This window comes from Heterodontus francisci, chromosome 8, assembly GCF_036365525.1.
Source record: "Heterodontus francisci isolate sHetFra1 chromosome 8, sHetFra1.hap1, whole genome shotgun sequence".
In the NCBI taxonomy this organism is placed as follows: Eukaryota; Metazoa; Chordata; class Chondrichthyes; order Heterodontiformes; family Heterodontidae; genus Heterodontus; species Heterodontus francisci.
The window spans coordinates 78,944,393-78,970,536 of NC_090378.1; the positions used below are offsets into that span (position 1 = coordinate 78,944,393).

The 26,144-nt window shown below is 43.2% G+C and overlaps 1 protein-coding gene across 8 annotated transcripts in view; it reads left to right on the forward strand.

Moving 5' to 3' along the window:
* Window positions 1–26,144, forward strand: part of trmt1l (tRNA methyltransferase 1-like) — an 84,653-nt gene that overhangs the window by 21,416 nt on the left and 37,093 nt on the right. For all 8 annotated transcript variants that reach the window (XM_068037433.1, XM_068037434.1, XM_068037429.1 and 5 more), the window contains 5 exons: window positions 8,150–8,214; window positions 13,081–13,210; window positions 19,327–19,453; window positions 19,931–20,010; window positions 25,159–25,408. In XM_068037433.1, coding sequence (XP_067893534.1) covers window positions 8,150–8,214; window positions 13,081–13,210; window positions 19,327–19,453; window positions 19,931–20,010; window positions 25,159–25,408 — 652 coding nt within the window. The remainder of the gene's footprint in view (window positions 1–8,149; window positions 8,215–13,080; window positions 13,211–19,326; window positions 19,454–19,930; window positions 20,011–25,158; window positions 25,409–26,144) is intronic.

Sequence of the window (26,144 nt, forward strand, 5' to 3'; positions counted from 1 at the left end):
TAGCTAGTTGAGGATGGGGAGGAGAAGAGGGCAAAGAAGGGGGAGAGACAGAGTGAATGGGAAATGGTCAGAGATGGGGAGAGATAGAGAGTGAGTGGGAGGGAGGCAAGACAGCGAGCACGTGGTACAGGGGGAGGGGCAGAGAATCTGCTGTGCTAACAGCGGCAGCTTGTGAGAGAGCAATACATAGAGTGGGAGCTACAGAGAGAGAGAGTGGGGAGGGGAGCTGCACAGAGAGAGAGGGACGAGCTAGAGAGACGAGGCGAGGGGGGGAGTTGGACCGCGTGAGAGGGGGAGGGGGAGCTACACAGAGAGGGGATTAGCTCCACAGCAACCCGTAGGGTTACACACACGCACACATTTGATCGAAACACTGTGTTTTGGGCAGAGGAAAACGGTGTGTATGACTTCCACTTTTCACCTCTCAACTGACCGCAGACAGTGTTTTTAACACTATTGTTTTAGTTCCTTCGTGTTTTAGTGGCCAAATAAACAGAAAAACAACTGATTTTCTCCTGGGATCAAAAGAAAGATAAATTATTTGTAAAAAAAGGTCTCTTTGAAACCTTGGTTTTCTGGGAGGAATTTTTTTAACAACGGCACTGGCCTGGTGCTCCTTTTCTTGATTCACTGGAGTATTGCAGTCTCCTCTGGTTAAGATTCAGTCAAAGTTGGTGGTGAGAAATTCTGTTAGAATTCTCAGCTGGGAAGTTTTCAAGTTCACCTTGCAGGCTCTGCTTTTATGGTTTAAAGATGTTACAGGCAGGGTCTTCTTCTTGGCTAGAATGGATAATTTTTTTATTTATTCATGGGATGTGGGCATCGCTGGCTAGGCCAGCATTTATTGCCCATCCCTAATTGCCCTTGAGAAGGTGGTGGTCAGCTGACTTCTTGAACCGCTGCAGTCCATGTGAGGTAGGTACACCCACAGTGCTGTTAGGAAGGGAGTTCCAGGATTTTGACCCAGCGACAGTGAAGGAACGGCGATATAGTTCCTAGTCAGGATGGTGTGTGGCTTGGAGGGGAACTTCCAGGTGGTGGTGTTTCCATGCATCTGCTGCCCTTGTCCTTCTAGGTGGTACAGGTCGTGGGTTTCGAAGGTGCTGTCTAAGGAGCCTTGGTGCTTTGCTGCAGTGCATCTTGTAGATGGTACACACAGCTGCCATTGTATGTCGGTGATGGAGGGAGTGAATGTTAGTGTATGGAGTGCTTTGTCCTGGATGGTATCGAGCTTCTTGGGTGTTGTTGGAGCTGCACCCATCCAGGCAACTGGAGAGTTTTCCATCACACTGCTGACTTGTGCCTTGTAGATGGTGGACAGGGTTTTGGGGAGTCAGGCGGTGAGGTACTTGCCACAGGATTCCCAGCCTCTGACCTGCTCTTGTAGCCATGGTATTTACATGGCTACTCCAGGTTTGTTTCTGGTCAATGGTAACCCCCAGGATGTTGCTAGTGAGAGATTCCGTGATCGTGATGCCATTGAATGTCATGGGGAGATGGTTAGATTCTCTTGTTGGGGATGGTCATTGCCTGGCACTTGTGTGGCACGAATGTTACTTGCCACTTGTCAGCCCAAGCCTGGATATTGTCCAAATGGTGCTGAACATTGTGCAATCATCAGCGAACATCCCCACTTCTGACCTTATGATTGAAGGAAGGTCATTGATGAAGCAGCTGAAGATGGTTGGGCCTAGGACACTACCCTGAGGAACTCCTGCAGTGACGTCCTGGAGCTCAGATGATTGACCTCCAACAACCATAACCATCTTCCTTTGCGCGAGGTACGACTCTAACCATCAGAGAGTTTTCCCCTGATTCCCATTGACTCCACTTTTGCTCGGAGGGCTCCTTGGCGCCATACTTGGTCAAATGGTGCTTTGACATCAAGGCAATCGGTGGCGTAGTGGTATTTTCACTGGACTAGTAACCCAGAGACCCAAGGTATTGTTCTGGGGACGTGGGTTCGATTCCCACCACGACAGAAGGTGGAATTTGAATTCAATTAATATATCTGGAATTCAAAGCTAGTCTAATGATGGCCATAAAATCATTGTCAATTGTTGTTAAAAACCCATCTGGTTCACTAATGTCCTTACCCGGTCTTGCCTACGTGTGAATCCAAACCCGCAGCAATGTGATTGACTCTGAAATGCCCTCTAAAATGGCCTAACTAGCCAGTCAGTTGTATCTAACCGCTAAAAAGTTGATTAGGAATGAAACCGGATGGACCACTCAGCATCGACCTTGGCACCGGAAACAACAATGGCAAACCCAGCCCTGTTGACCCTGAAAGGTCCTCCTTACGAACATCTGGGGGTTTGTGCCAAAGTTGGGAGAGCTGTCCCACAGACTAGTCGAGCAACAACCTGACATAGTAATACTCACCGAATCCTACTTTAGAGACAATACCCCAGACACCGCCATCAGCATCCCCAGTTATGTCCTTTTCCCCCCGGCAGGACAGACCCAGCAGAGGTGGCGGTACAGTGGTATACAGTCGGGAGGGAATACACGATACAATACACAAGTATCCCCATCCTCAATGATGGGGGAGCCCAGCACATCAGTGCAAAAGATAAGGCTGAAGCATTTGCAACAACATTCAGCCAAAAGTACCAAGTTAATGATCCATCTCGGCCTCCTCCTGAAGTCCCCAGCATCATAGATGCCAGTCTTCAGCCAATTCGATTCACTCCGCCTGATATCAAGAAACAACTGAAGGCACTGGATACTGCAAAGGCTATGGGCCCTTACAACATCAGTCTATTCTCGATCATCGGTAAAGTGATGGAAGGTATCGTCAACAGTGATATCAAGCAGCATTTGATATCAGGGAGCTCTTTTTTTTTAAGGAAAAAAGTTTATCAGGCTGTGTTTCGCTCTGGTGACCATAGATGCTTTCCCCTTTATATAATGTCTTTGAACATGTGGTCATTGTTTCACAATGGGATTTGAATGTGGTTTATCTTGATAAAGTGTGTTATATCCCACTTAGTATTTTGGCTTTGAATCTGGAGTCTCCCTGTCGGCATAGGCCTTTGTCAACCCAATTCTTGGAGATGGGAGCCATTTAGCATTGAATGGGCTGTTTAGCATTTTAATGTGCCTTCCCCAGGACTAGTACAGACGTGATGATGGGTTTACTCTTCAACAGTGACTGTGTATATTTGTAGTACCAGAGAGGTCACCTGACTTATTACTCCATTTTGTCTGCTGTAAAAGTGTGTCCATTGTTTGGAGTTTAGTTGATCAATTCATTTTTACAGCTCATGGAATAAAAGGGACAGGAGCGATACATGGATACGAAATTGGCTGAGTGACAGGAAACAGAGTAGTGGTTAATGGATGTTCTTCGGGCTGGAGGAAGGTGCTGGGGGTCAATGTTGGGACCATTGCTCTTCCTGATATATATTAATGACTTAGACATTGATCTACAGGGCACAATTTCAAAATTTGCAGATGATATGAAACTTGGAAGCATTGTGAACAGTGAGGAGGACCCTATAGAACTGCAAAAGGACGTAGACAAGTTGGTGGAATGGGCAGACAGGTGGCTGATGAAGTTCAATGCGAAGAAATGTGAACTGATTCATTTTGGTAGGAAGAACATGAAGAGACAGTATAAAATAAAGGGTACAACTCTAAAGTGGGTGCAGGAACAGAGGGACCTGAGTGTATATGTGCATACATCATTGAAGGTGGCAGGACAGGTTGAGAGAGCGGTTAATAGAACATACAGTATCTTAGGCTTTATTAATAGAGGTACAGAATACAAGAGCAAGGCGGTTATGTTGATCTTGTAAAAGACATTAGTTTGGCCTCAGCTGGAGTATTGTGTCCAATTTTGGGCACCACATTTAAGGAAAGATATGAAGGCATTGGAGAGATTGCAGATAAGATTCACAAGATTGGTTTCAGGGATGAGAAACTACATTTATGAAGATAGATTGGAAAAGTTGAGACTTTTTTCCTTGGAGAAGAGAAGGCCGAGAGGTGATTTGATAGAGGTATTCAAAATCATAAAGGGTTTGGACAGAGTAGATAGGGAAAAACTGTTCCTACTCGCGAAAAGATCAAGGGTACAGATTTAAGGTAATTGGCAAATGAAGCAATGGCGACATGAGGAAAAGCTTTTTCACGCACCAAGTGGTTAGGATCTGGAATTCACTGCCAGAGAGTGTGGTGGAGGTAGGTTCTTGCATGAACGTGACACCTCCCCACAAAAAGTGATAAAATGAAATTCCTTGGTATTTCATTTTTTTGTGTTTTTTTTAGAAAGAAAGAAAAGTAAGAACACACGATCTACACACATTCATCACCTGCATTCCTCAAGTTTACTGCCATTAGTCTTTCACAGTTTCCTGGTGGCACAGTGTTTTAAGTTCTGGACAGTGTGTCTGTGATGACACTGTTTTTCCCAGCTATATGTGTGATTTTCATGTTAAACAACTGGTGGAGAAAGGTCCATCTGAACAGCCTGGCATTGTTAACTTCTAAATTTCTCTAAGAAGGTTAGTCAGTATATATCGGGATTTCCCCTTGTCCGTTATGAACATAAACTTCGAGATGTTGACAGGCGAACAGAAGTTCCAGTGTTTCCTTTTCAATGGTGGAATATTTACGTGGATGTTTATTTAGTTTTTTTGAAAAATAGCCAATTGGCCCCTCGAGGCCTGAGTCGTCATCTTGGAGTAAGAGCGCTCCTACTCTGATATTGCTGGCGTCAATAGCCATTTTAAAGGATCTGTTGAAATTTGAGGCTGCCAAAACAGGTTCGTTTGTTAAAATTGCCTTCAACTTTTCAAAAGCCATCTGGCTGCATTCTGGCCACTGGATCTGAATCAGGATCTGCCTACTGAGCTTCAATCAGGGAGGACCTATTGTACACCTCCTTCTCCTCTCCTAAATGTCCAGAAAAAATTTTCAACCAGCCAAACCTCTGGGTAAAGTGGCTGAATTACTGGCTCAGCTCTCTGTGGCGGAGCTTGCTTAGCCATGGACCTGGTTACTACACAGTCAGGGAATACACCAGGGAGATCCTCCTGTATTTGTTCCATCTCCTTGACCTCATTTGGCTGGTCTAAGACTATGGGGTAGCTACCACCCTATTCCCCAGCCAAATAATTGCCTAGCAGTAAATCTGTTCCAGCCACAGACAGTCTACGAACAATCTCTACTGTAACTAGTCCATGAGCCTGTAAATGTTCTGGGTGCAGCAGAATAAGGATTTGTTCTTATGCTCTCTGAAGCTGTAGAGGGAAAATCACAAACAAAAGAAGAATTTTTATTAGGTTTATGGCCCTTGTTTCGAAGTGAACTGGTTGTTCCAATTAAGTTCTGCACTGTTGGCTGACAGTTTCTGGATTATTTATTCTATTGTAATATTTGGGTACCGATCGTATTGAGTGTACTAATCCTTTGATCCATTCTAAACGTATGACCTTTTTTCTGGTTTCTGCCTCACCCAGGTGCAACATAGTTGCAAGGTGGGCTGGGGGTATGTTGGAAGTGTCTAGTTAACATGCTTCAGCTGGCATGACGTGTAGGTCGGGTTTGATGGACCAGCTGCTTTTTTCCTACCCATCAATTTTGGATGTTCGCAAGCAATGTCCCACTAAATTTTTTCCATTGCGTGTGGCCTGTTCATTTGAATGTGCGTGATACCTTTAAATATTTTTGCACAGCTGCAGACGCGCAGTATCTTCAATGGGACAAATTGTGAGAGGCCTGCGCAGTACCTTCCAGGTTGCTGCACATGCATAGCTTACAGGGAGCATTGTTCGCACAACATCTGGAATGTGGTGGGGGGACCATTTTGTTATGACCAGGACATGCGTCTTCTAATCTACTGATCTCCACCATGTTGGTTAAAAAAAATGGTAAAACATGATTTGATCATTTGTTTATTGGGACTGAAAAGTTACATAACATTTAAGGAATTGTAATATGAGGCTATAACGATACACAAACTCGAATGTGTACAAAACATACCAACTGCGGCTGTGATGACAACTAGCATAACATTGTGCGAATTATAACCCACATAAGTCTCAATGCTGCAATATATCCTGCCGTCTTAATCGCAAAGAATCCAAGCAAGGCATCCAGAATCCACCTCACACAGCATCACTAGACAATAGCTGTTGTGCTTGTCTATTCACTTTTCACATCTTGTTACAATCCCGTTAGAGACTGTTAACTTTTAAAAAGAGAAAGTCAAATTCCCAGTTATTACTTAACGAGTTACGCCACAAGATTTCATATTTTACACAAAAGCTTTACCGTACAAGTTAAACAAAGCAAAACACTACTAACTTAACCTTCTGAAGAAGGGTCACTGACCCGAAACATTAACTCTGCTTCTCTTTTCACAGATGCTGCCAGACCTGCTGAGTGGTTCCAGCATTTCTTGTTTTTATTTCAGATTTCCAGCATCCGCAGTATTTTGCTTTTGCTAACTGAACCTTACAATTTGAAAACACATACTTTAAACTTAAAATCTTAACAGAACATGAAGACGTGTACTTCAAACTCTAAATCTCAATAGAACACTACCGTTTGACTGTTACTTCCACCCCAAGAGTTCCCCTGTATGTTACAGTATCCTGGCAGTTTATTCACTTCTCCTGGGACCAGTCCAAAGTGTACCACAGTTCTTAGGAATTCACTTTGACTTTCCTTCATTTCTCAGCTGTTTTCCGAGATATGAGATCACCTGGGGATTCTCTCACTAGCATCCAACTAGGCAATCCTCCAACCTTCTTTCAAAACCTCACTAATCTGGATTTCCAGCTTGAGCATGGACCTTACTCCAAACACAAACACCCCTGGTTTCTGAAGGCCACTTTATTCCAGAGTCCAGCAGCTTCCAAAGCCAACTTCTTTCTCCCACCAACTGACTGTGAGTAGCACACAGAGATGATCGATAAAAACCTGAACAAAAGGCATCCCCCTGCATCATCTACCTCCATCGCAATATGGTACATGTGGGATGTCCCAGATTGCAATGTAAGTTCATTACTTCCAACTCTAAAACATCTTTTTGATTTCTGATACCTACATGAATAATTGATATTGCTAACAACGACAGAGCAATCCCTTCCAGACTTTTTGGCTTTAACTACCGACTAAACAAGTCCACCTTGCTGTTTTACTTCTCTAACTCTGTCTCTGTAAGCACTCATGGAGAGATCTTTGAACTTTAAATCTTGGGTGGTCTGTAATCTTTTGAAATTCTTAGGGCTACACATTTAATTCCTCCAAACTTAAAGTGACCTGTAAAATATTAATACAAACCATGAATTAGATGATCATAACAATCTGCAAACTTTGTAACTTTCTTCATTAAAGAAAGCACTTACTTGAATATATGTGGTGCCTTTCACCTCTCAGGATTCTTCAAAGTGCTTCCCAGCCAATGATTTACTTTTGAACTGCAGTAATTTTTGTTTTGTGGGCAAACGCATGAGCTAAATTGCACACAGCATTACTCTGCAAGCAGCAGTGAGAAATTTCCTTTCTTGATTGATTTGTATTAATTGGCCAGCACACCAGGAAAACGCCCTAGCTTCTCTTTGAATAGTGCCATAGGATCTTTTACTTCGACCCGTCATGCAGCTTCCAGCTTTTCTCCTCAAGGGATAGTCAGAATTTGTGTCAGTGCCTTCTGCATTGCAATGGATAATCTGAACTTGCCATGTAAACTTGAAACATATCTCGTGTTAGTCAGATGGCAAAATACTTTGATGTCCTGTATCAGGGATTGATAAATTGGGATAACAAAATAAAAGCAAAATTCTGCGGATGCTGGAAATTGATAAATTGGGAATTTGTAACCCCCAAATTCCTCACCTATCAGTTCCTGGTGTTTAAAGCTAAGATGTTTTTCAGCACTTCATAAAGGAGAGCTTGAAAGCAACACTTAAGCAAGTAGTTTAAACGACATCTCTTTCACCACCACCACCGTCCAAAGTTGTTCACATTAAGTATTTAAAAAATATTTGGCAACCAAGCACACTATTTTAAAAATGTCAACAAAATGATTAATTTTACATTCTCCAAATATTTTGCTACACAAGCCAGTGGCAGAGGCTACTGTAGATTTTTGTTTCCCACCTTATTAATTCTTGCTAAATTCACTTTGCAACAGGTTACAGAATGTGCATATGTCATTTGTCCTGCCGGCGAATGAAAACTAACCTCAATGGAGAGCAGGTAACAGAAATGTAAAGTTAAATTAATGAATGTCAAATGTGGTTAATGTGATCTGTTCATGTATTTTGTATGTATGTGTATATGTGTAAATTATCTGTAGAAACATTCACTGACACAAAGGAGCAGGTAGAAGAATTGTTTTCACACAGAAGGTTATTGGAACTTTACCATAAGAGACTATTGAATCAGAGACTAACACTTGTTAAGCGGTAATCAGATAATATTTGAAAAGGAAAAATGTGAAAGGAATTGGGACAAGGGCAGATGGATGGGTTAATGTAGAGGGTTCAGCTAAAGAGCCAGCACAGGTGTGATGGGATGAATGGCCTGTGTTGATATTGATTGCCCAGTAATTGACTAGATTAGCACTTGAGAATCTTGCAATCAGCAATCTTTCAATAACTACATGTGACATTCCAAGCTATGGATATTCAGCTGACACCCATTGCTGAATGCTTGAAAATTGAAGAAAACTACAATAATGTATGTGGCATTTAATAGTTTGAATAATTTCAATGCTGTGATCACGTTAGGATATAGATGGTTGTTTGATTTAGTGCTTTTATACATTGATGCCCAGTACTTCAGGTGATTATTGCCTTTGAGTCACACTTGACTATTTATTATTCTCTTGTACATTTGATGATGGACCACAAGTACATAAACCTGAGCTATAAACAAGTTACTAGCATTTTCTACCTCTTTTAGCCCCCTTTCCTTCCTTCTCTTTAAGGTTATAGTATGCACAAGTGAAGCCTGGGTGACTTTGTTCCCCTATTTTCTGGTGTGGATGTGCCTCCACTCAACATCTCAATGTAGTAATGATTAACTGGAACAGATTAAAGAAATTGCTTCAAAATCCAAAAATGTATCCCTACTGATGCCGTATTCTCAGGTACTGACGTTTAGGCTCTCCAGGATACATGATTTTTATGAATGTCAACCAAGTATCTCAATATGTTTCTACAATTGCTCAGCAGTGAGTTGGACTTGGCACAGTTCCATGACTCAACATGAAGAAAGCTGTCATTTATTTATTTGCCATCATAGGCTCATAGAATGGTTACAACACAGAAGGAGGCCATTCAGCCATTGAGTCTGTGCTGGCTCTCTGCAACAGCAACTCACTTAGTCCCACTCCCCTGCCTTTTCCCCGTTGCCCTATAAATTTTTTCTCTTCAGATATTTGTCCAATTCCTTTGAAAGCCTTGATTGAATCTGCCTCAACCACACTCTCAGGCAGTGCGTTCCGTAGCCAAACCACTTGCTGCATAAGAAAGATTTTCCTCATATTGCTGTTGCTTCTTTTACCAATCACCTTAAATCAGTGTCCTCTGGTTCTAGATCCTTCCACCAATGGGAACAGTTTCTCCCTATCTACACTGTCCAGACCCCTCATGATTTTGAACACCTCTATCAAATCTCCTCTTAATCTCTTCTCCCAGGAGAACAGTGCCAGCTTCTACAATCTATCTATGTAACTGAAATTCCTCATCTCTGGAACCATTCTCGTGAATCTTTTCTGCACCCTTTCTAATGCCTTCACATCCTTCGTAAAGTGTCCAGAAATGGATACAGTATTTTAGTTGGGGCCGAACCAGTGCTTCATCACAACTTCCTTGCTTTTGGACTCTCTGCCTCTATTTATAAAGTTCAGGATCCTGTATGCTTTATTAACCACTTTCTCAACTTGCCCTGCCACCTTCATTGATTTAGAGTCATAGAGTCGTACAGCATAGAAACAGGCCCTTCGGCCCACCGCGTCCATGCCGACCATAATTCCTATCTATTCTAATCTGCCTGCATTAATTCCATATCCTTCTATGCCTTTCTCAGTCAAGTACCTGTCCAGATTCCTCTTAAATTTTGCTACTGTTCCTGCCTCCACCACCTCCTCAGGCAGCTCATTCCAGATACCCACTATTCTTTATGTGAAAAATTTACCCCTTTGATCCCCTTTAAACCTCCTCCCTCTCACCTTAAATCTATGCCCTATAGTTTTAGTCACCCCTACCATGGGAAACAGACTCTGGCTATCTACCCTATCTATGCCTCTCATAATTTTATATACCTCTATCATGTCCCCTCTCAGCCTCCTTCACTCCAGGGAAAACAGACCCAGCCTATCCAATCTCTCTTTATAACTCAAGCCCTCCAAACCAGGCAACATCCTTGTGAATCTTTTCTGCACCCTCTCTAGCTTAATCACATCTTTCCTGTAATGCGGCGACCAGAACTGCACACAGTACTCCAAATGCAGCCTAACCGACGTTAAGTACAACTGTAACATGACGTCCCAACTCTTGTACTCAATGCCTTGGCCGATGAAGGCAAGCATGCCATACACCTTCTTCACCACCATGTCTACCTGTGTTGCCACTTTCAGGGAACTATGTACTTGCACCCCAAGGTGTCTCTACTCAACAACACTCTCCAGGGCCCTGCCATTCACTGTATATGTCCTACCCTGGTTTAACTTCCCAAAATGCATCACTTCGCACTTCTCCGCGTTAAATTTCATTTGCCAATCCCTTGCCCACTTTCCCAGTTTATCTATATCCTGTTGTAACCTTAGACAACCACCTTCACTGTCCATTATACCACCAATTTTGGTGTCATCAGCAAACTTACTAATCATGCTCCCTACATTCACATCCAAGTCATCAATATATATGACAAACAACAGAGGGCCCGGCACCGATCCCTGCAGCACACCACTGGTCACCGGCCTCCAATCTGAAAAACAACCCTCCACTACCACCCTCTGCCTCCTAATACCAAGCCAATTTTGTATCCAATTGGCTAGCTCACCCTGGATCCCATGTGTTCAAACCTTCTGGACCAGCCTACCATGCGGGACCTTGTCAAAGGCCTTGCTAAAGTCCATGTAGACAACGTCCATCGCCCTGCCCTCCTCCATCCTCTTAGTCACCTCCTCAAAAAACTCAATCAAATTTGTGAGACATGATTTCCAACGCACAAAGCCGTGCTGACTATCCCTAATCAGACCTTGCCTTTCCAAATGCATATAAATCCTGTCTCTCAGAATCCCTTCCAATAACTTTCCCACCACTGATGTAAGGCTCACCGGCCTGTCGTTCCCTGGCTTATCCCTGCTGCCCTTCTTAAATAAAGGCACAACATTAGGTATCCTCCAGTCTTCCGGTACCTCACCCTTGGCTAACGATGATACAAAAAATCTCTGCCAGGGCCCCAGCAATCTCCTCCCTTGCTTCCCATAGCATCCTTGGATACACCTGGTCAGGCCCTGGGGATTTATCCACCTTAATGCGCTTCAAAACCACCAACATCACCTCCTTTGTAATGTTGATATGCTCCAGGATATCGCTGTTCCCTCCCTTGAACTCACTAGCTTCCATGACCTTCTCCACGGTAAATACAGACGAAAAGTATTCACTTAAGACCTCGGCCATTTCCTGTGGCTCCACACAGTACTCCAAATGCAGCCTAACCAACGTTATGTACAACTGTAACATGACGTCCACTCATGCACTAACCTGCACATGTCCTCTTGAAGTCTATTGCTATCCTCCTTATAGTTCACAATACTTGCAAGTTTTGTGTCATCTGCAAATTTTGAATTTGTGACCTGTACACTCAAGTCTAGGTCATTATTATGTAGCAAGAAAAGCAGGGGTCCTAACACCGACTCCTGAGGAACCCGATTGTATACCCACCTCCAGTCCAAAAAAACAACTGTTCACAACTTGTTACCTGTCACTAAGCCAATTTTGTATCCATGCTGCTACTGTCCCTTTTATTCCATGGGCTCTAACTTTACCGATAAGCTTTTTGTGACACCTTATGAAATGTCTTTTGGAAGTTCACGTACACCACATCAACTGCATTATGCTCATCAACCCTTTCTGTTAGCTCATCAAAAAATTCGAGCAAATTAGTTGAACATAACTTTCTCATAACAAATCCCTGTTGGCTTTCCTTAATTAATCCACATTGTCCAAGTGACTGTTAATTTGACTTCATGTCCTGAATTATCGTTTTAACATCTTTCCCACCACCGAGGTTAAACTGACTGGCCTGTAGCTGCTGGGCTTATCCTTGCACGCTTTTTTGAACAAGGTTGTAACATTTGCAATTCTCTAGTCCTCTGGCACCACCCTGTATCTAAAGAGGACTGGAAGATTATAGCCAGTGCCTCTGCAATTTCCACCCTTACTTCCTTCGGTGTTCTTGGATGCATCTCATCTGGTACTGTGACTTACCAACTTGAAGTACAGCCAGTCTATTTAATATCTCCTCTTTTATTAATTTTTAGCCTATCCAGGGTCTCAACTACCTCCTCTTTCACTATGATTTGGACAGCATCTTTTTCCTCGGTAAAGACAGAGACAAAGTACTCATTTAGTACCTCAACCATGCCCTCTTCCTCCATGTGTAAATCCCCTTTGAGGTCCCTAACTGGCCCCATTTTTTGGATTCCCTGTTATGTTAGCTGCCAATCTCTTCTCATACTCTGTCTTTGCTTCTCTTACTTGTTTTTTCATCTACTCTGAGCCTTCTATATTCACCCTGGTTCTCAATTGTATTATCCACCTGACATCTGTCATAGGCACCCTTTTACTGCTTCATCTTTCTCTCTAACACTTTTGTCATCCAGTGAGCTCTGGAGTTGTTTGCCCTACCTTTCCCCCTCATGGGAATGTACCTGACTGTACCTGAACTATCACCTCTTTAAAGGCACCCTATTGTTCCGTTACATTATTGGCATGGCTTAGGTGATCACATTGAGAAAAGAATATGTGGGGAAATTTGTAAATACAAAAATAGAAACGTCAAAACCCTTGGTGACAAAACTTTTGTTTCAATGTAATTTGCTGTTTTCAGGTCCCAGTGAGGATTGGTGCACACTATCACTGCATTGTCTGTTCAGCCACCATTGCTCGTAGAACAGACATGATCAGCCACATAACACGACATTTGAACAAAGGAGACACAGAAGCCAGTTTCACTGGAGGTGCGTGAAGTAGGTTGGAGTCTTTTGAAATCTGGAGGGAAATTGTTTTTAACTGTGTGTTTGTTAGAATATTTAGTCAGGTGTTCAGTACCAACTAATACCCCAACAGCTGCCTCACTTGAGATCAGCTAACCCAGTCTGTGCTCAATCTAGGTGGCAATTAGGCCATCAGTTGACCTCAGCACTTATAGACTAAGGAATTGAAACCTCAGCCATGGTTTCTGCTCCTGCTATTCACTGCCTCCTGGGAAATATGCCATACTAATATCAGGTGAGAACAGGATCTGGCTCAGCTCATTGGATGAATGGATATAAAAGGATATGTAGCCAAGGCAGCTTCAGTTTGGCTGTGATTTCATTGAATGATGGAACATGCACAAGGGCCCATTCCTGTTCCTGCATCTTGCTGACACTTGGGCCGGTGTTTCCAAAAGTGGAACCAGAAGTTGTCAGCATTTCCGTTACTGCCGTTTTTCCAGTTTCGCACCCCATTTTACATGCAAATTAAAGGTGCAGCGATGGGCACAGGAGACACGTGCCATCATGCAGCGAGGGCGGACTTTCATAGGTGGGACCCACCGTCACTCTCAGAAGCACCATGAACCACACTTCTATAAATCTTTCTGTGTTGCAAGCCTCAAGTATCAGCAGCCTCCGTAATTATCTGTTGATCGCAACCATAAAAAATCCTTGAACTTGCTTTTCTTTAATTTTCAGTTTTCACCCAACAACCACCACTCCTCATAATTTTTTTTTGGGCTTCAAAACCCACATTATGTCAGGCACTGGGCAGCATCCCTTCCCTGCTCCTCCATGCCCCCAATCACCTCCATGCCTTTCCTGCCAGCACCTGAGAAGATTTGTCCTTGCTGGTGCCGAGCCTGGAGCCAAACATCCATTCCAATGTTAGCCTTCCTGAAGCCATTGAGTTCAAGCCTTGAAACCACTGATTTCGGACACCACTGCACAAACCCAACTGGCGTATGCCACATTTAAACGAACGTGAACCGTGTGGCTTGGGAATACCATTCACTGCTAACTTAATCTGAAAGGTAGGCCTTAATATGAACCAAGTGTAGGGTAATGAGTATTGATGGTATGGAAATGCATGCAAAGCTGCAATCCGCCACCATGTGGGGGGAGACCTGGACCACCGCAAACACACTGCTGACTTAATGGCAATACAAAAACCCACCGTTGGAAATCCAATAAAACAGTTCACGTCTAATTAAATCATCCTGCACACCACCAAAGCCACTCTTGCAGGGCCTATAAAATTTCTCCTTTGGTGTCTTAAGATTCCACAAGAAGAATTGGTTGAAATACCAAAAGGCTAGTAGCTGAGAGGTGATCTGGTGAAAGTGGACTGAATACAGCTGCTTGAAGGAAAATCAGTGGCAAACCAATGGGAGGCATTCAAAAGCGAGATTCTACAGGGATAGTGTAGACATGGCCCACAAAGATAAAGGGTGGTATGGCCAAATCTATAGCCCCCTGGTTATCTAGAAGCATACAGGGTAAGATAAAGCAGAAAAAGAAAGCTTATGACAGTCACAAAAATCCTTATACTTTAGAAAACCTAGAGGAGTATAGAAAGTGCAGGGGCGAAGTAAAAAAGGAAATTAGGAAAGCAAAGAGAAGGCAGGTAAAATCAAAGAAAACTCAAAGATATTTTATCAGTAAATTAAGAGCAAGAGGATAACTAAGGAAAGGGTAGGGCCTATCAGAGATGTACAAGGGAACTTATGCGTGGATGCAGAAGATGTGGGCAGGGTTCTTAATTATTTTTCTGTCTTTGCCTTCACAAAGGAGAGGGTTTATGCAGACATTGCTGTAAAAGAGGAGTGTGAAATATTAGATACGATAAGCATAATGAGAGTGGAAGTACTAGAGGGTCTGACATCCTTGAAAATGGATAAATCGCCAGGGCCAGATGGATTGTATCCCAGGTTGTTAAAGGAAGCCAGGCAGGAAATAGCAGATAATAAAAGCAAAACACTGCGGATGCTGGAAATATGAAACACAAACAAGAAATGCTGAAAATACTCAGCAGGTCTGGCAGCATCTGTGGATAGAGAAGCAGAGTTAACATTTCAGGTCAGTGACCCTTCATCAGAACTGGCAGATATTAGAAATGTAAAAGGTTTTAAGCAAGTAAAGTGGGGGTGGGGCAAGAGATAACAAAAGAGGTGTTGATAGGACAAGATCACAGAGAATAACTGGCCAGAAGGTCATGGAGCAAAGGCAAACGATATGTTAATGGTGTGCTGAAAGACAAAGCATTAGTACAGAGAGGGTGTTAATGGACAGAAAACTGAACAGCCTGGCCCCAAGCACAAACATGAAAAAAGTGGCTAGGCACAGTAGAAACAAACTAAAATAAAATAAATACAAAAACCAAAAAAGGAAAAAATAACTAAAAATAAAAAGGGGAGCCTGTCATGCTCTGAAATTATTGAACTCCGTTTCAGTCTGGCAGGCTGCAGCGTGTCTAATCGGTAAATGAAGTGCTGTTCCTCGAGCTTGTGTTGATGTTCACTGGAACACTGCAGCAATCCCAGGACAGAGATGTAACATGAGAGCAGAGGGGAGTGCTGAAATGGCCAGAAACCAGAAGCTCGGTGTCAAGCTTTCAGACTGAGCAAAGCGGTCACCCAGTCTGCGTTTGGTCTCCCCAGTGTAGAGGAGACCACATTGTGAGCAGCGGATACAGTAAACTAAATTGAAAGAAGTACAAGTAAATCGCTGCTTCACCTGAAAGAAGTGTTTGGGCCCTTGGATAGTGAGGAGAGAGGAGGTAAATGGGCAGGTATTACACCTGCGATTGCAGGGGAAGGTGCCATGGGACGGAGACGAGGTGGTGGGGGTAATGGAGGAGTGGTCCAGGGTGTCGCGGAGGCAACGATCCCTTCAGAATGCTGACGGGGAAGGGAGGGGAAGATGCGTTTGGTAGTGGCATCATGCTGGAGGTGGCAGAAATGGCGGAGGATGATCCTTTGGATATGGAGGCTGATGGGGTGGAAAGTGAGGACAAGGGGAACCCTGTTGCGGTTCTGGGAGGGAGGGAAAGGTGTGAGGGTAAAGGTGCAGGAAATGGGCCAGAAATAGCGGATGCTCTGAGGATCATCTTCAAGTCCTCACTAGATACAGGCGCGATAACAGACGACTGGAGGTCTGCGAACGTTGTACCATTGTTTAAAAAGGGTGCGCGGGGTAGGCCAAATAATTATAGGCTAGTCAGTCTGACCTCGGTAGTGGATAAATTATTAGAATCAATTCTGAGAGAAAGGATAAACTATCTCTTAGAAAGGCACGGATTAATCAGGGATAGTTAGCATGGATTTGTTAGGGGAAAGTTGTGTCTTACTAACTTAATTTGAATTTTTTGAGGAAGTAACAAGGAGGATTGATGAGGGTAGTGCAGTGGATGTTGTCTACATGGACATTAGTAAGGCATATGACAAGGTCCCACATGGCAGACTGGTCAGAAAAATAAAAGCCCATGGGGATACAGGGGAATGTGGCAAGTTGGATCCAAAATTGGCTCAGTGACAGGAAGCAAAGTATAGTGGTCTACGGATGTTTTTGCGAATGGAAAGCAGTTTCCAGTGGCATTCCACAGGGCTCAGTGTTGGGTCCCTTGCTGTTGTGGTATATATTAATGATTTAGACTTAAATGTGGGAGGCATGATTGGGAAATTTGCAGATGACACAAAAATTGGCTGTGTAGTTGATAGTGAAGAGGATAGCTGTAGACTCCAGAATGATATCAATGGTTGAATGGAGGGAAAAGTGGCAAATGGAATTCAATCCAGATAAGTGTGAGGTAATGCATTTGGGGAGGGTAAACAAAGCTAGAGGATACACAGTATATAGGAAGATATTGAGAGGGGTAGAAGAAGTGAAAGACCTTGTAGTGCATGTCCACAGGTCCCTGAAGGTGGCAGGACAGGTAGATAGAGTGGTGAAGAAGGCATATGGAATGTTTTTCTTTATTGGCCGAGATATAGAATACAAAAGCAGGGATGTAATGCTGGAACTGTATAAAATGCTGGTTAGGCCACAGTTGGAGTATTGCTTACAGTTCTGGTCACCGCATTACAGGAAGGACATAAATTGCTCTGGAGAGAGTACAGAGGGGATTTACACGAATGTTGCTAGGGCTTGAAAGTTGCAGCTATGAGGAAAGATTGAACCGTCTAGGGTTGTTTTCCTTAGAACAGAGGAGGCTGAGGGGTGACTTAATTGAAGTGTACAAAATTATGAGGGGCGTAGATAACATGGACAGGAAGGACCCATTTCCCCTAGCAGAGAGGTCAATTACCAGGGGGCATAGATTTAAGATGAATGGTAGAAGGATTAGAGGGGACATGAGGAAAAACGTTTTCACCCAGAGGGTGGTGGATGTCTGGAATTCACTGCCTGGATTGGTGGTGGAGGCAGAAACCCTCAATTCATTTATAAGGTACCTGGACCTGCACCTGAACTGATGTAACCTGCGAGGCTACGGGCCAGGTGCTGGAAGGTGGGATTAGATTGGGCGGCTAGTTTTTCAGCTGGTGCAGACACGATGGGCTGAATGAACTCCTTCTGTGCCGTGACCTTTCTATGGAAGAATACCTAAAACTCAGCGGCTTCAGAAAAGAGGAAAGAAAACTTGTAGGGAGGAAATTGTTTTTGTAAGCAGTGGCCTTGAATCATAGTTGAGTTGTTCTAAAATATTTAAAATAAGATGCCCTGGGATGTGGAAATTGACTTTTAGCAAAAAAAAAGTCATAAGCGGAGCTGTGGATTTCAGGCTCAAATTTGTATGCATATGTGTATACAGGCTTCCCCATTTCTCTTCAGAGAATGCTGAACTATATAGCGGAAACTGTAGAGCACAAGTCACAACAAGTTGTGCTTATACTGTGTCGCGCTCAGGTCAATATACTATGAGTGCCCTGCCCAAATCTGGTCACAGAGAGGAGACAAGCAAGCTACTGGAAGCAGTTCAGGGAAGAGCCACAAGACTGATTATTATCATCAGAGGAACATCTGAAAAAACCTTGAACTGAGGTGACTGAGGTGAGGGGCGGGTGTTGGTGTGATGGGGTAAGGTTGATATTGGGGATATTTATTTAAGATGGTAAAGAACAAATTAGCTGTGGAACTGTTCTTCAAACTTAAAACATGACATCAGTCCAAGGGCACACAGATTTACACCAGTTAAAAGCAAGTTAGGGACTGATGTCAGAAATTCCCCACAAAGAGTGGAATGGTAGGGTAGTGAAGGTGAAAACCCTGGAACCATTAAGGAACAGTTGGCTGCTGTGTTGGGGGCTTGCCTTTCTAGATGGATGAGCAACAAGGATGGCCTTCTTCATCTTCATCCAGTTTATTATATCAGTCAGAATTGGTCTCAGCAACCCTGGATTAAGGAGGAGCAAAGCAGCCACAGTTTGCCATCCCAATTAAGACCAAGTGAGTGTGTGTAGATGTTGAGTGAGGATTGTATTGAGCTTGGTAATGTCTTCAAGTGTAATAGCTTGCTGAAGCTCAATGCTGACATTCACATGTGATGCCCATGATGGCAAGGTACGGGAGGTTGTGACGACACCAATGAAAGCCAGCAATGAATTGATGCCATCAAGAGGAGAGGGAGGAAAGTGACAGTAAAACCTTAAGTTGTCTATACAACTGGCTTGTTGGCTCATGAATTTGATGCTGTCCGAATATCTGAGCTTCACTCAGTGGTAGCTTCCACTGTCAGAAAGGTGCAGAACACCTAATAATCAAGTGGACTATATTTCATTCTATTTAGAAAACCTGATTCAATGGTTAGACCGAAATGCATTCAACAAAATTCTCAGAAAGATATACTTGTAACTACAACAATGCACATATAGTGGGCATATTTTAATTTAAAGTAAGTAGCTTTACAGCATTTTATAATAATTGTTTCACATGATTGCCTCACTAATCCAATGTATTTTGTTTTGTCACCCAAAAGGAGGGAAGAAAGAGGCATATGACCTAATCCTTTAAATGGAATCTCTTAAAAACTTACATTTCCAAAATGCTTCTTCCCTCCTGTGCTGTGCATCATTTCTTCTAACAGTCTTTCTCCATTTCAGCCACTAGTGGGCAAATGCCATCCACTGAAGTGATGAAAGAAGTCGATACTGATGTTCATGTTTTTCCAAACCACATGACTCCTCAAAAAACAGACTCTTTCTTTAACCCTAAAATGAAACCTAACAGGTGATGTATCTGACTTATTTTAAACAATGATATGCACAGGGCAGCTTTGGCTTGGCTCCTAAGTTAGTGCACAATTGTTTTATATGTCTTTATAATATATGTACTGTATAAATCTGGTGATGGCAAAGCATGTTTACAAATTAAATGGCACAGATTGCTGACTATAGTAAACGTGACTTTTGTACTTAAATGGTCCCAAATCCTAGCATATATCTCATTATTTTCCATGTTACTAGGGCTTTTTAATTATGATGCAACATACTACTGTGGCATATATGGTACACCTTTTGACTAATCCTTTTATTAAAAGGGATAATTTTCTGTCTCAACGCATTTGTTTTTAGCTTATGACCAATCATTCTAATTGTATTGTTTTCCACCTATAGCCTACCGATTGATAACTTTCACAAACTATCTTAAAGCCCTGTATATCAAAAAATTACTTGTTGCTCACTTGCTATACTTTTTATGTTGCAGACAATTAATATTCTGTACGCTTGCTGTTCTGGCTCAAGAGCGCAACCCATTGGAATGTTTAGATGCTTTTGGAGCCACAGGTTTGTGAAGACTGTAATTTTTCACTTATATCTTTATACTTTGCTGATACATTCCTTGTTCTTTTGTGGAGATCAGTAAAAAGGTTCTTTAAAAAAATTGTTCCAGTGTTTGTTCCTCCTCTTCTCACTAGGTTTCCCCATGCTAAATATCCTATCCCATTCTAAAAATACACACAGATGATCAGCTGCTGAGCTCCCATTGATATAATGGGGAGAACTGGGAACCTTCCACGGCGACTCATTCTGCACATGTTCTGTTCTAGTCCTTTGTTTTGGCCTTTGCTTGGTGCCTCAACTGAGATTGGGGACTAACTGTGGATATTTTGGCTGCCAGCCTTATCTTAATACTCTTGACAACACTAGTAAAGAATTTCTAATATAAATTAATAGAAGTTTTCAATTTCTCTGTCCCCAGCCAGTTACTTTTGCCTATAGATCCCATCTTGCAGATGTGTTTTAAGAGAGTGAGATTGCTGTTTGCTTCAAAAATATTACAATGCGAAACTAAACGAACCAAATATTTTTGATATTTGGTGTATGATAAATTATATTTAAATGATGAATAATCACTGATTAAATGTAGATTGATTAAAGTTTACAGAAGGTCTTGGTGTTTATTTTCTGATAGCTTTTTTTCAGTTCAGTTTTGCAAATATGCTGAATTCTTGACAGAAGTGGGTGACTGTGTTTCTTGCAAATGCAGGTTATGCAGGCCTCCCTCATTGTGAGGTCAATATGTCATCCATTGTCACCAAAGTGTTCCCCCTCTGCGACATTTTTATTTGTGAAAATGTATTTTTGTTTTAAGCTATGGCTCAGTGGTAGCACTCACATCTGAGTCAAAAGGTTGAGAGTTCAAGTCCCACTTCAGAGACTTGAGCAAAAAATCTAGTCTGACATTGCAATGCAGTATTGAGGGAGCGCTGCACTGTTGGAGGTACCATATTTTAAGGTGAGACATTATACTGAGGTCCTGTCGGACCTCGCAGGCAGAACCAGATAGATCTGGTTCTCTAATGTCTTTTAGGGAAGGAAAAAAGCCATCCTTACCTGGTTTGGCCCACATGTGACTCCAGACCCACAGCAATGTGGTTGGCTCTTAAATGCCCTCTGAAATAGCCTAGCTAGCCACTCAATTATATCAAACCGCCACAAAGTCTAAGAAAAGAAATGAAACCGGACGAACCACCCAGCATCAACCTAGGCACCGAAACGGCCATCATCATCCCTGGGTATGTCTTGTCCTACCGGCAGGACAGGCCCACCAAACATGGCAGCACAGTGGTATATAGTCAGGAGGGAGTGACCCTGGGAGTCCTCAACATTGACTCCGGATCCCATGAAGTCTCATGGCATCAGGTGAAACATGGCCAAGGAAACCTCCTGCTGATTAACGCCTACCGTTTTCCCCCGCCCCCCCCCCCCCCACCCCCACCCTCGGCTGATGAATCAGTACTACTTCATGTTGAACACCAATTGAAAGAAGCACTGAGGGTAGCAAGGGCATAAAATGTACTCTGGGTGGGAGACCAATGTCCATCATCAAGAGTGGCTCGGAAGCACAAACTACTGACCGAGCTGGCCGAGTCCTAAAGGACATAGCTGCTAGACTGAGTCTGCAGCAGGTGGCGAGGGAAAAACGTACTTGATCTTGTCCTCCCCAATCTACCTGTCGCAGATGCATCTGTCCGTGATAGTATTGGTAGGAGTGAACACCGCACAGTCATTGTGGAGACAAAGTCCCTTCTTCACATTGAGGGTATCCACCATCATGCTGTGTGGCACTACCACTGTGCTAAATGAGATAGATTTCGAACAGATCTAACAACTCAAAACTGGGCATCTTTGAGGCGCTGTGGGCCATCAGCAGCAGCAAAATTGTATTCAACCACAATCCGTAACCTCATGGCCCAGCATATCCCCCACTCTACCATTACCATCAAGCTGGAGAACCAACCCTGGTTTAATCAAGAGTGCAGGAGGCCATGCCAGGAGCAGCACCAGGTATACCTCAAAATGAGGTGTCAACTTCGTGAAGCTACAGCACAGGACTACTTGCATTGCCAACCAGTGGAAGCAGTATGCAACAGACAGGGCTAAGTGATCCCACAACCAACGGATCAGATCTAAGCTCTGCAGACCTGCCACATCCAGTCGTGAATGGTGGTGGACAATTAAACAACTGACAGGAGGAGGAGGCTCCACAAACATCCCCATCCTCAAGGATGGGGGAGCCCAACACATCAGTGCATCCATCTTCAGCTAGAAGTGCCAAGTGGATGATCTATCTCAGCCTCCTCCTGAGGTCCCCAGCATCACAGTTGCCAGTCTTCAGCCAATCTGATTCACTCCACATGATATCAGGAAACGACTGAAGGCACTGGATAGTACAACGGCTATGGGACCTGATAATCTGGCAATAGTACTGAAGACTTGTACTACAGAACTAGCCACGGCCCGAGCCAAGCTGTTTCAGTCGAGCTGCAACACTGGCATCTACCCAGTAATGTGGAAAATTGCCCATGTATGTCCTGTACATAAAAAACAGGACAAATCTGACCAGGTCAGTTACCGCTCTATCAGTCTACTCCCGATCATCAGCAAAGTAATGGAAGCGGTCATCAACAGTGCTATTAAGCAGCACTTACTCAGCAATAAGCTGCTCACTGATGCTCAGTTTGGGTTCCACCAAGGCCACTCACCTCCTGACCTCACTGCAGCCTTGGTCCAAACATGGACAAAAGAGTTGAACTCCAGAAGAGAGTGACTGCGCTCGACATCAAGGCAGCATTTGACCAAGTATGGCATCAAGGTGCCCTAGCAAAACTGGAGTCAATAGGAGTCAGGAGGAAAACTCTTCACTGGTTGGAGTCATACCTAATGCAAAGGAATGTAATTGTGGTTGTTGGAGGTCAATCATCTCAGTCCCAAGACATTACTGCAGGTTTATGTCCTAGGCCCAACCATCTTCAGCTGCTTCATCAATGACCATCCCTCCATGTGTCAGAAGTGGGGATGTTCGCTGATGAGCGCACAATGTTCAGTACTATTCACGACTCTTCAGATACTGAACAGCCAGTGTCCATATGCAGCAAGACTTGGACAATATCCAATCTTGGGCTGATAAGTGGCAAGTAACATTCACACCATGCATGTGCAAGGCAATGACCATCTCAAACAAGAGAGAATCTAACCAGCTCCCCTTGACGATCAATAGCATTACCATCGCTGAATCCCCCACTATCAACATCCTGAGCGTCACCATTGACCAGAAAGTGAACTGGACTAGCCACATAAATGCTGTGGCTACAAGAGCGGGTCAAAGGCTGGGAATTCTGTGGCGAGTAACGCACCTCCTGACTCCCCAATGCCTGTCCACCATCTACAAGGCACAAGCCAGGAGTGTGATGGAATACTCTCCACTTGTCTGGATGGGTGCAGCTCCAACGACACTACAGAAGCTCAACACCATCCAGGACAATGCAGCCCGCTTGATTGGCACCCCATCCACTACCTTCATCATTCACTCCCTCCACCAGCGACGCACAGTGGCAGCAGTGTGTACCATCTACAAGATGCACTGCAACAGCTCACCAAGGTTCCTTCGACAGCACCTTCTAAACCCGCGATCTTTGCCATCTAGAAGGACAAGGGCAGCAGATGCATGGGAACACCACCACCTGCAAGTTCTCCTCAAAGCTGTTCCTTCACTGTCCCTGGGTCAAAATCCTGGATCTCCCTAACAGCACCGTTGGTATACCTACACCCCAAGGACTTCAGCGGTTCAAGAAGTCAGCTCACCACCTCCTTCTCAAGGGCAATTAGGAATGGGCAATAAATGCTGGCATAGCCAGCGACACAAACATCCCCCAAACGAATACAAAATATTGAAAAAAATCCCATGGTACTGTTTGGAAGAAAAGCAGAGGAGTGCACCCTAGTTTTCTGGCCAATGTTTATCCCGCAACCAACATCACTAAAACAGATTATCTGATCATTAACACATTGATATTTGTGGGATCTTGCTATGTATAAATTGGCTGCCGCATGTCGTGCACTGCAACAGTGACTGCACTTCAAAAGTACTTCATTGGCTGTAAAGCACTTTAGGATATCCTGTGGTTGTAAAAGAGGCTGGATAAATGCAAGTCTTCATTTTCTTTCCTTCCTTTCTGAGTAGTATGATTTGTGGCAGATCTGCCCAATGAGTGTTGTTTGTGATGATAAAAGCCAGATCAGATAGATGAAAGAAGGATGTTTTACTGCCACTTTTAATTGTTGATGCACTGATTGAATGTGTAGAATTTTTTAAGAAGAGTTCATCACTGGATTAAAGGCAGGGTGTGATATTGTATGTAGTTACGTGGCTCAAACTGAAATAGTCTTTTGTTGGTGCCATCTGTTTAAATTTTTTTGTGCACCTTACAAAAATGAATTCAGTTCAGGACCTTTCTTTAATAACTTACAGATGCTTTAAAATAGGTTTGAGTGTTGGGGCAGTTGAATCCAACTACAATTTTATGATTTAAGCACTAGGGTTGTCTGTCAGTCTAACAGCTAGATAATGTTCAGTATTTTTTAGCAACTCATGACAATGAACCAGTCCAACCAAAAGAAAGAAAAGCTAATGGATAAAGAGTTTGTATTCATATGATGCCTCATCTGCCATCCCACAGCTCTTTATATTCAATTAATTATTTTGCAGTGTAGTCACTGTTGCATTGTTAAACGTGTTAGACAATTTGCACACAGCAAGATCCCTTGAACAGCAACTGAGATGAATAACCAGCTTGTTTTTGCTCATATTACTTGCTTTGCCTTCCTGTCAGTTGATCACAGAGTGGTACTGATTACCTATGTTCCCTCTAAGCTGTACGGCCATGCAGCAACCCAAAAGTTCCTGTGCAGGCCACGCACAAGTTGGCCCCTTTAAGCATAAAAATGTAAAGGGCTTGCATGCTTAAACGAATTGGCTGCTCACTACAAAAAAAAGTAAAGGGTGCATTGCTGATCACAGTTGTGGACAACCTCTGGCCCAGACTGTCCTACCACCTTTTATTCAGAGTGCTCCTGACTAAAGTTGTAACTTCACTTCTCCTGGAACCCTGTTAAAATTTTGAAACCGATCTGAATTATTCTGTTTTGAAGGAATCATGGGGTTGCAGTGGGCCAAGCACCTTGGAGATGCAGTGAAAGTCACTATAAATGACATAAATGAGGGCTCTGTGAAGATGATTCGTGAAAATTGTCATCTAAACCGGATGAAGGTTCTGACGAGTAGAAAAGAGGAGGAGGAGGATGAAGATGATGTTGAGGAAACTGAGGATACTTTGGGAACTATTGAAGTCACACAAATGGATGCCAATGTACTCATGCATTTGAGAGCTTTTGACTTCATGTGAGTGAAACATTTATGTTCTAATATCCAAGTTTATTGACAAAGTTGATAAGATGCTTTTTCTGTTCGTATGCCGGAATAAATTTTTAACCCAAACTTTACGTTAAAAATTGTAAACTCTGTACTTGTCAGACAGAAAGTTTCTCTTTTTAAGAAACACAGTTGGACTTTACAGGATAGCACGGTGTCATAGGATACCAGGGCTGCAATATGTCATGTCAAGAAAGCCTGAAAGTTCACACCTACAGTTTCCCCAGAGCAAGTTCTGGGGAACATGGCAAGTGAAATTCAGGGACTAACTCGATTTTCTATCAGAGGATCTGGGATCTCAAGCTGTTCACACTCAACTCCTGTTAGGCAGTTTGATGCAACATTGCCTGAAAGCTGAGTACTGTGGCTGTGGAAGGGACCTAAAAGAAGTTGGAGAAAAACACAGGAGAATTAAAAATATAAAGCACTTTGAAGACCTGCTATATCTCTGTACAGTTCTCGGCAAAATCTCCATGGGTTTATGTCTGTCCATGTGACATAAATGTCCCATGCAAATTTTAGTGGCAATCACTTTCAACCAAAACCGGTGGCAAGCCAAGTGGAATGTTTCAGTTAACGGCACAGTTCGGCTTAGTTAAGAAATAAATATTAACACACCTGGTACTATTACTAAAAAAGGTAGTACTGAGTTTGTTATATCCAGTGCATAGATCAATACATAAACTAAAGAGTAAGATCCAACTCA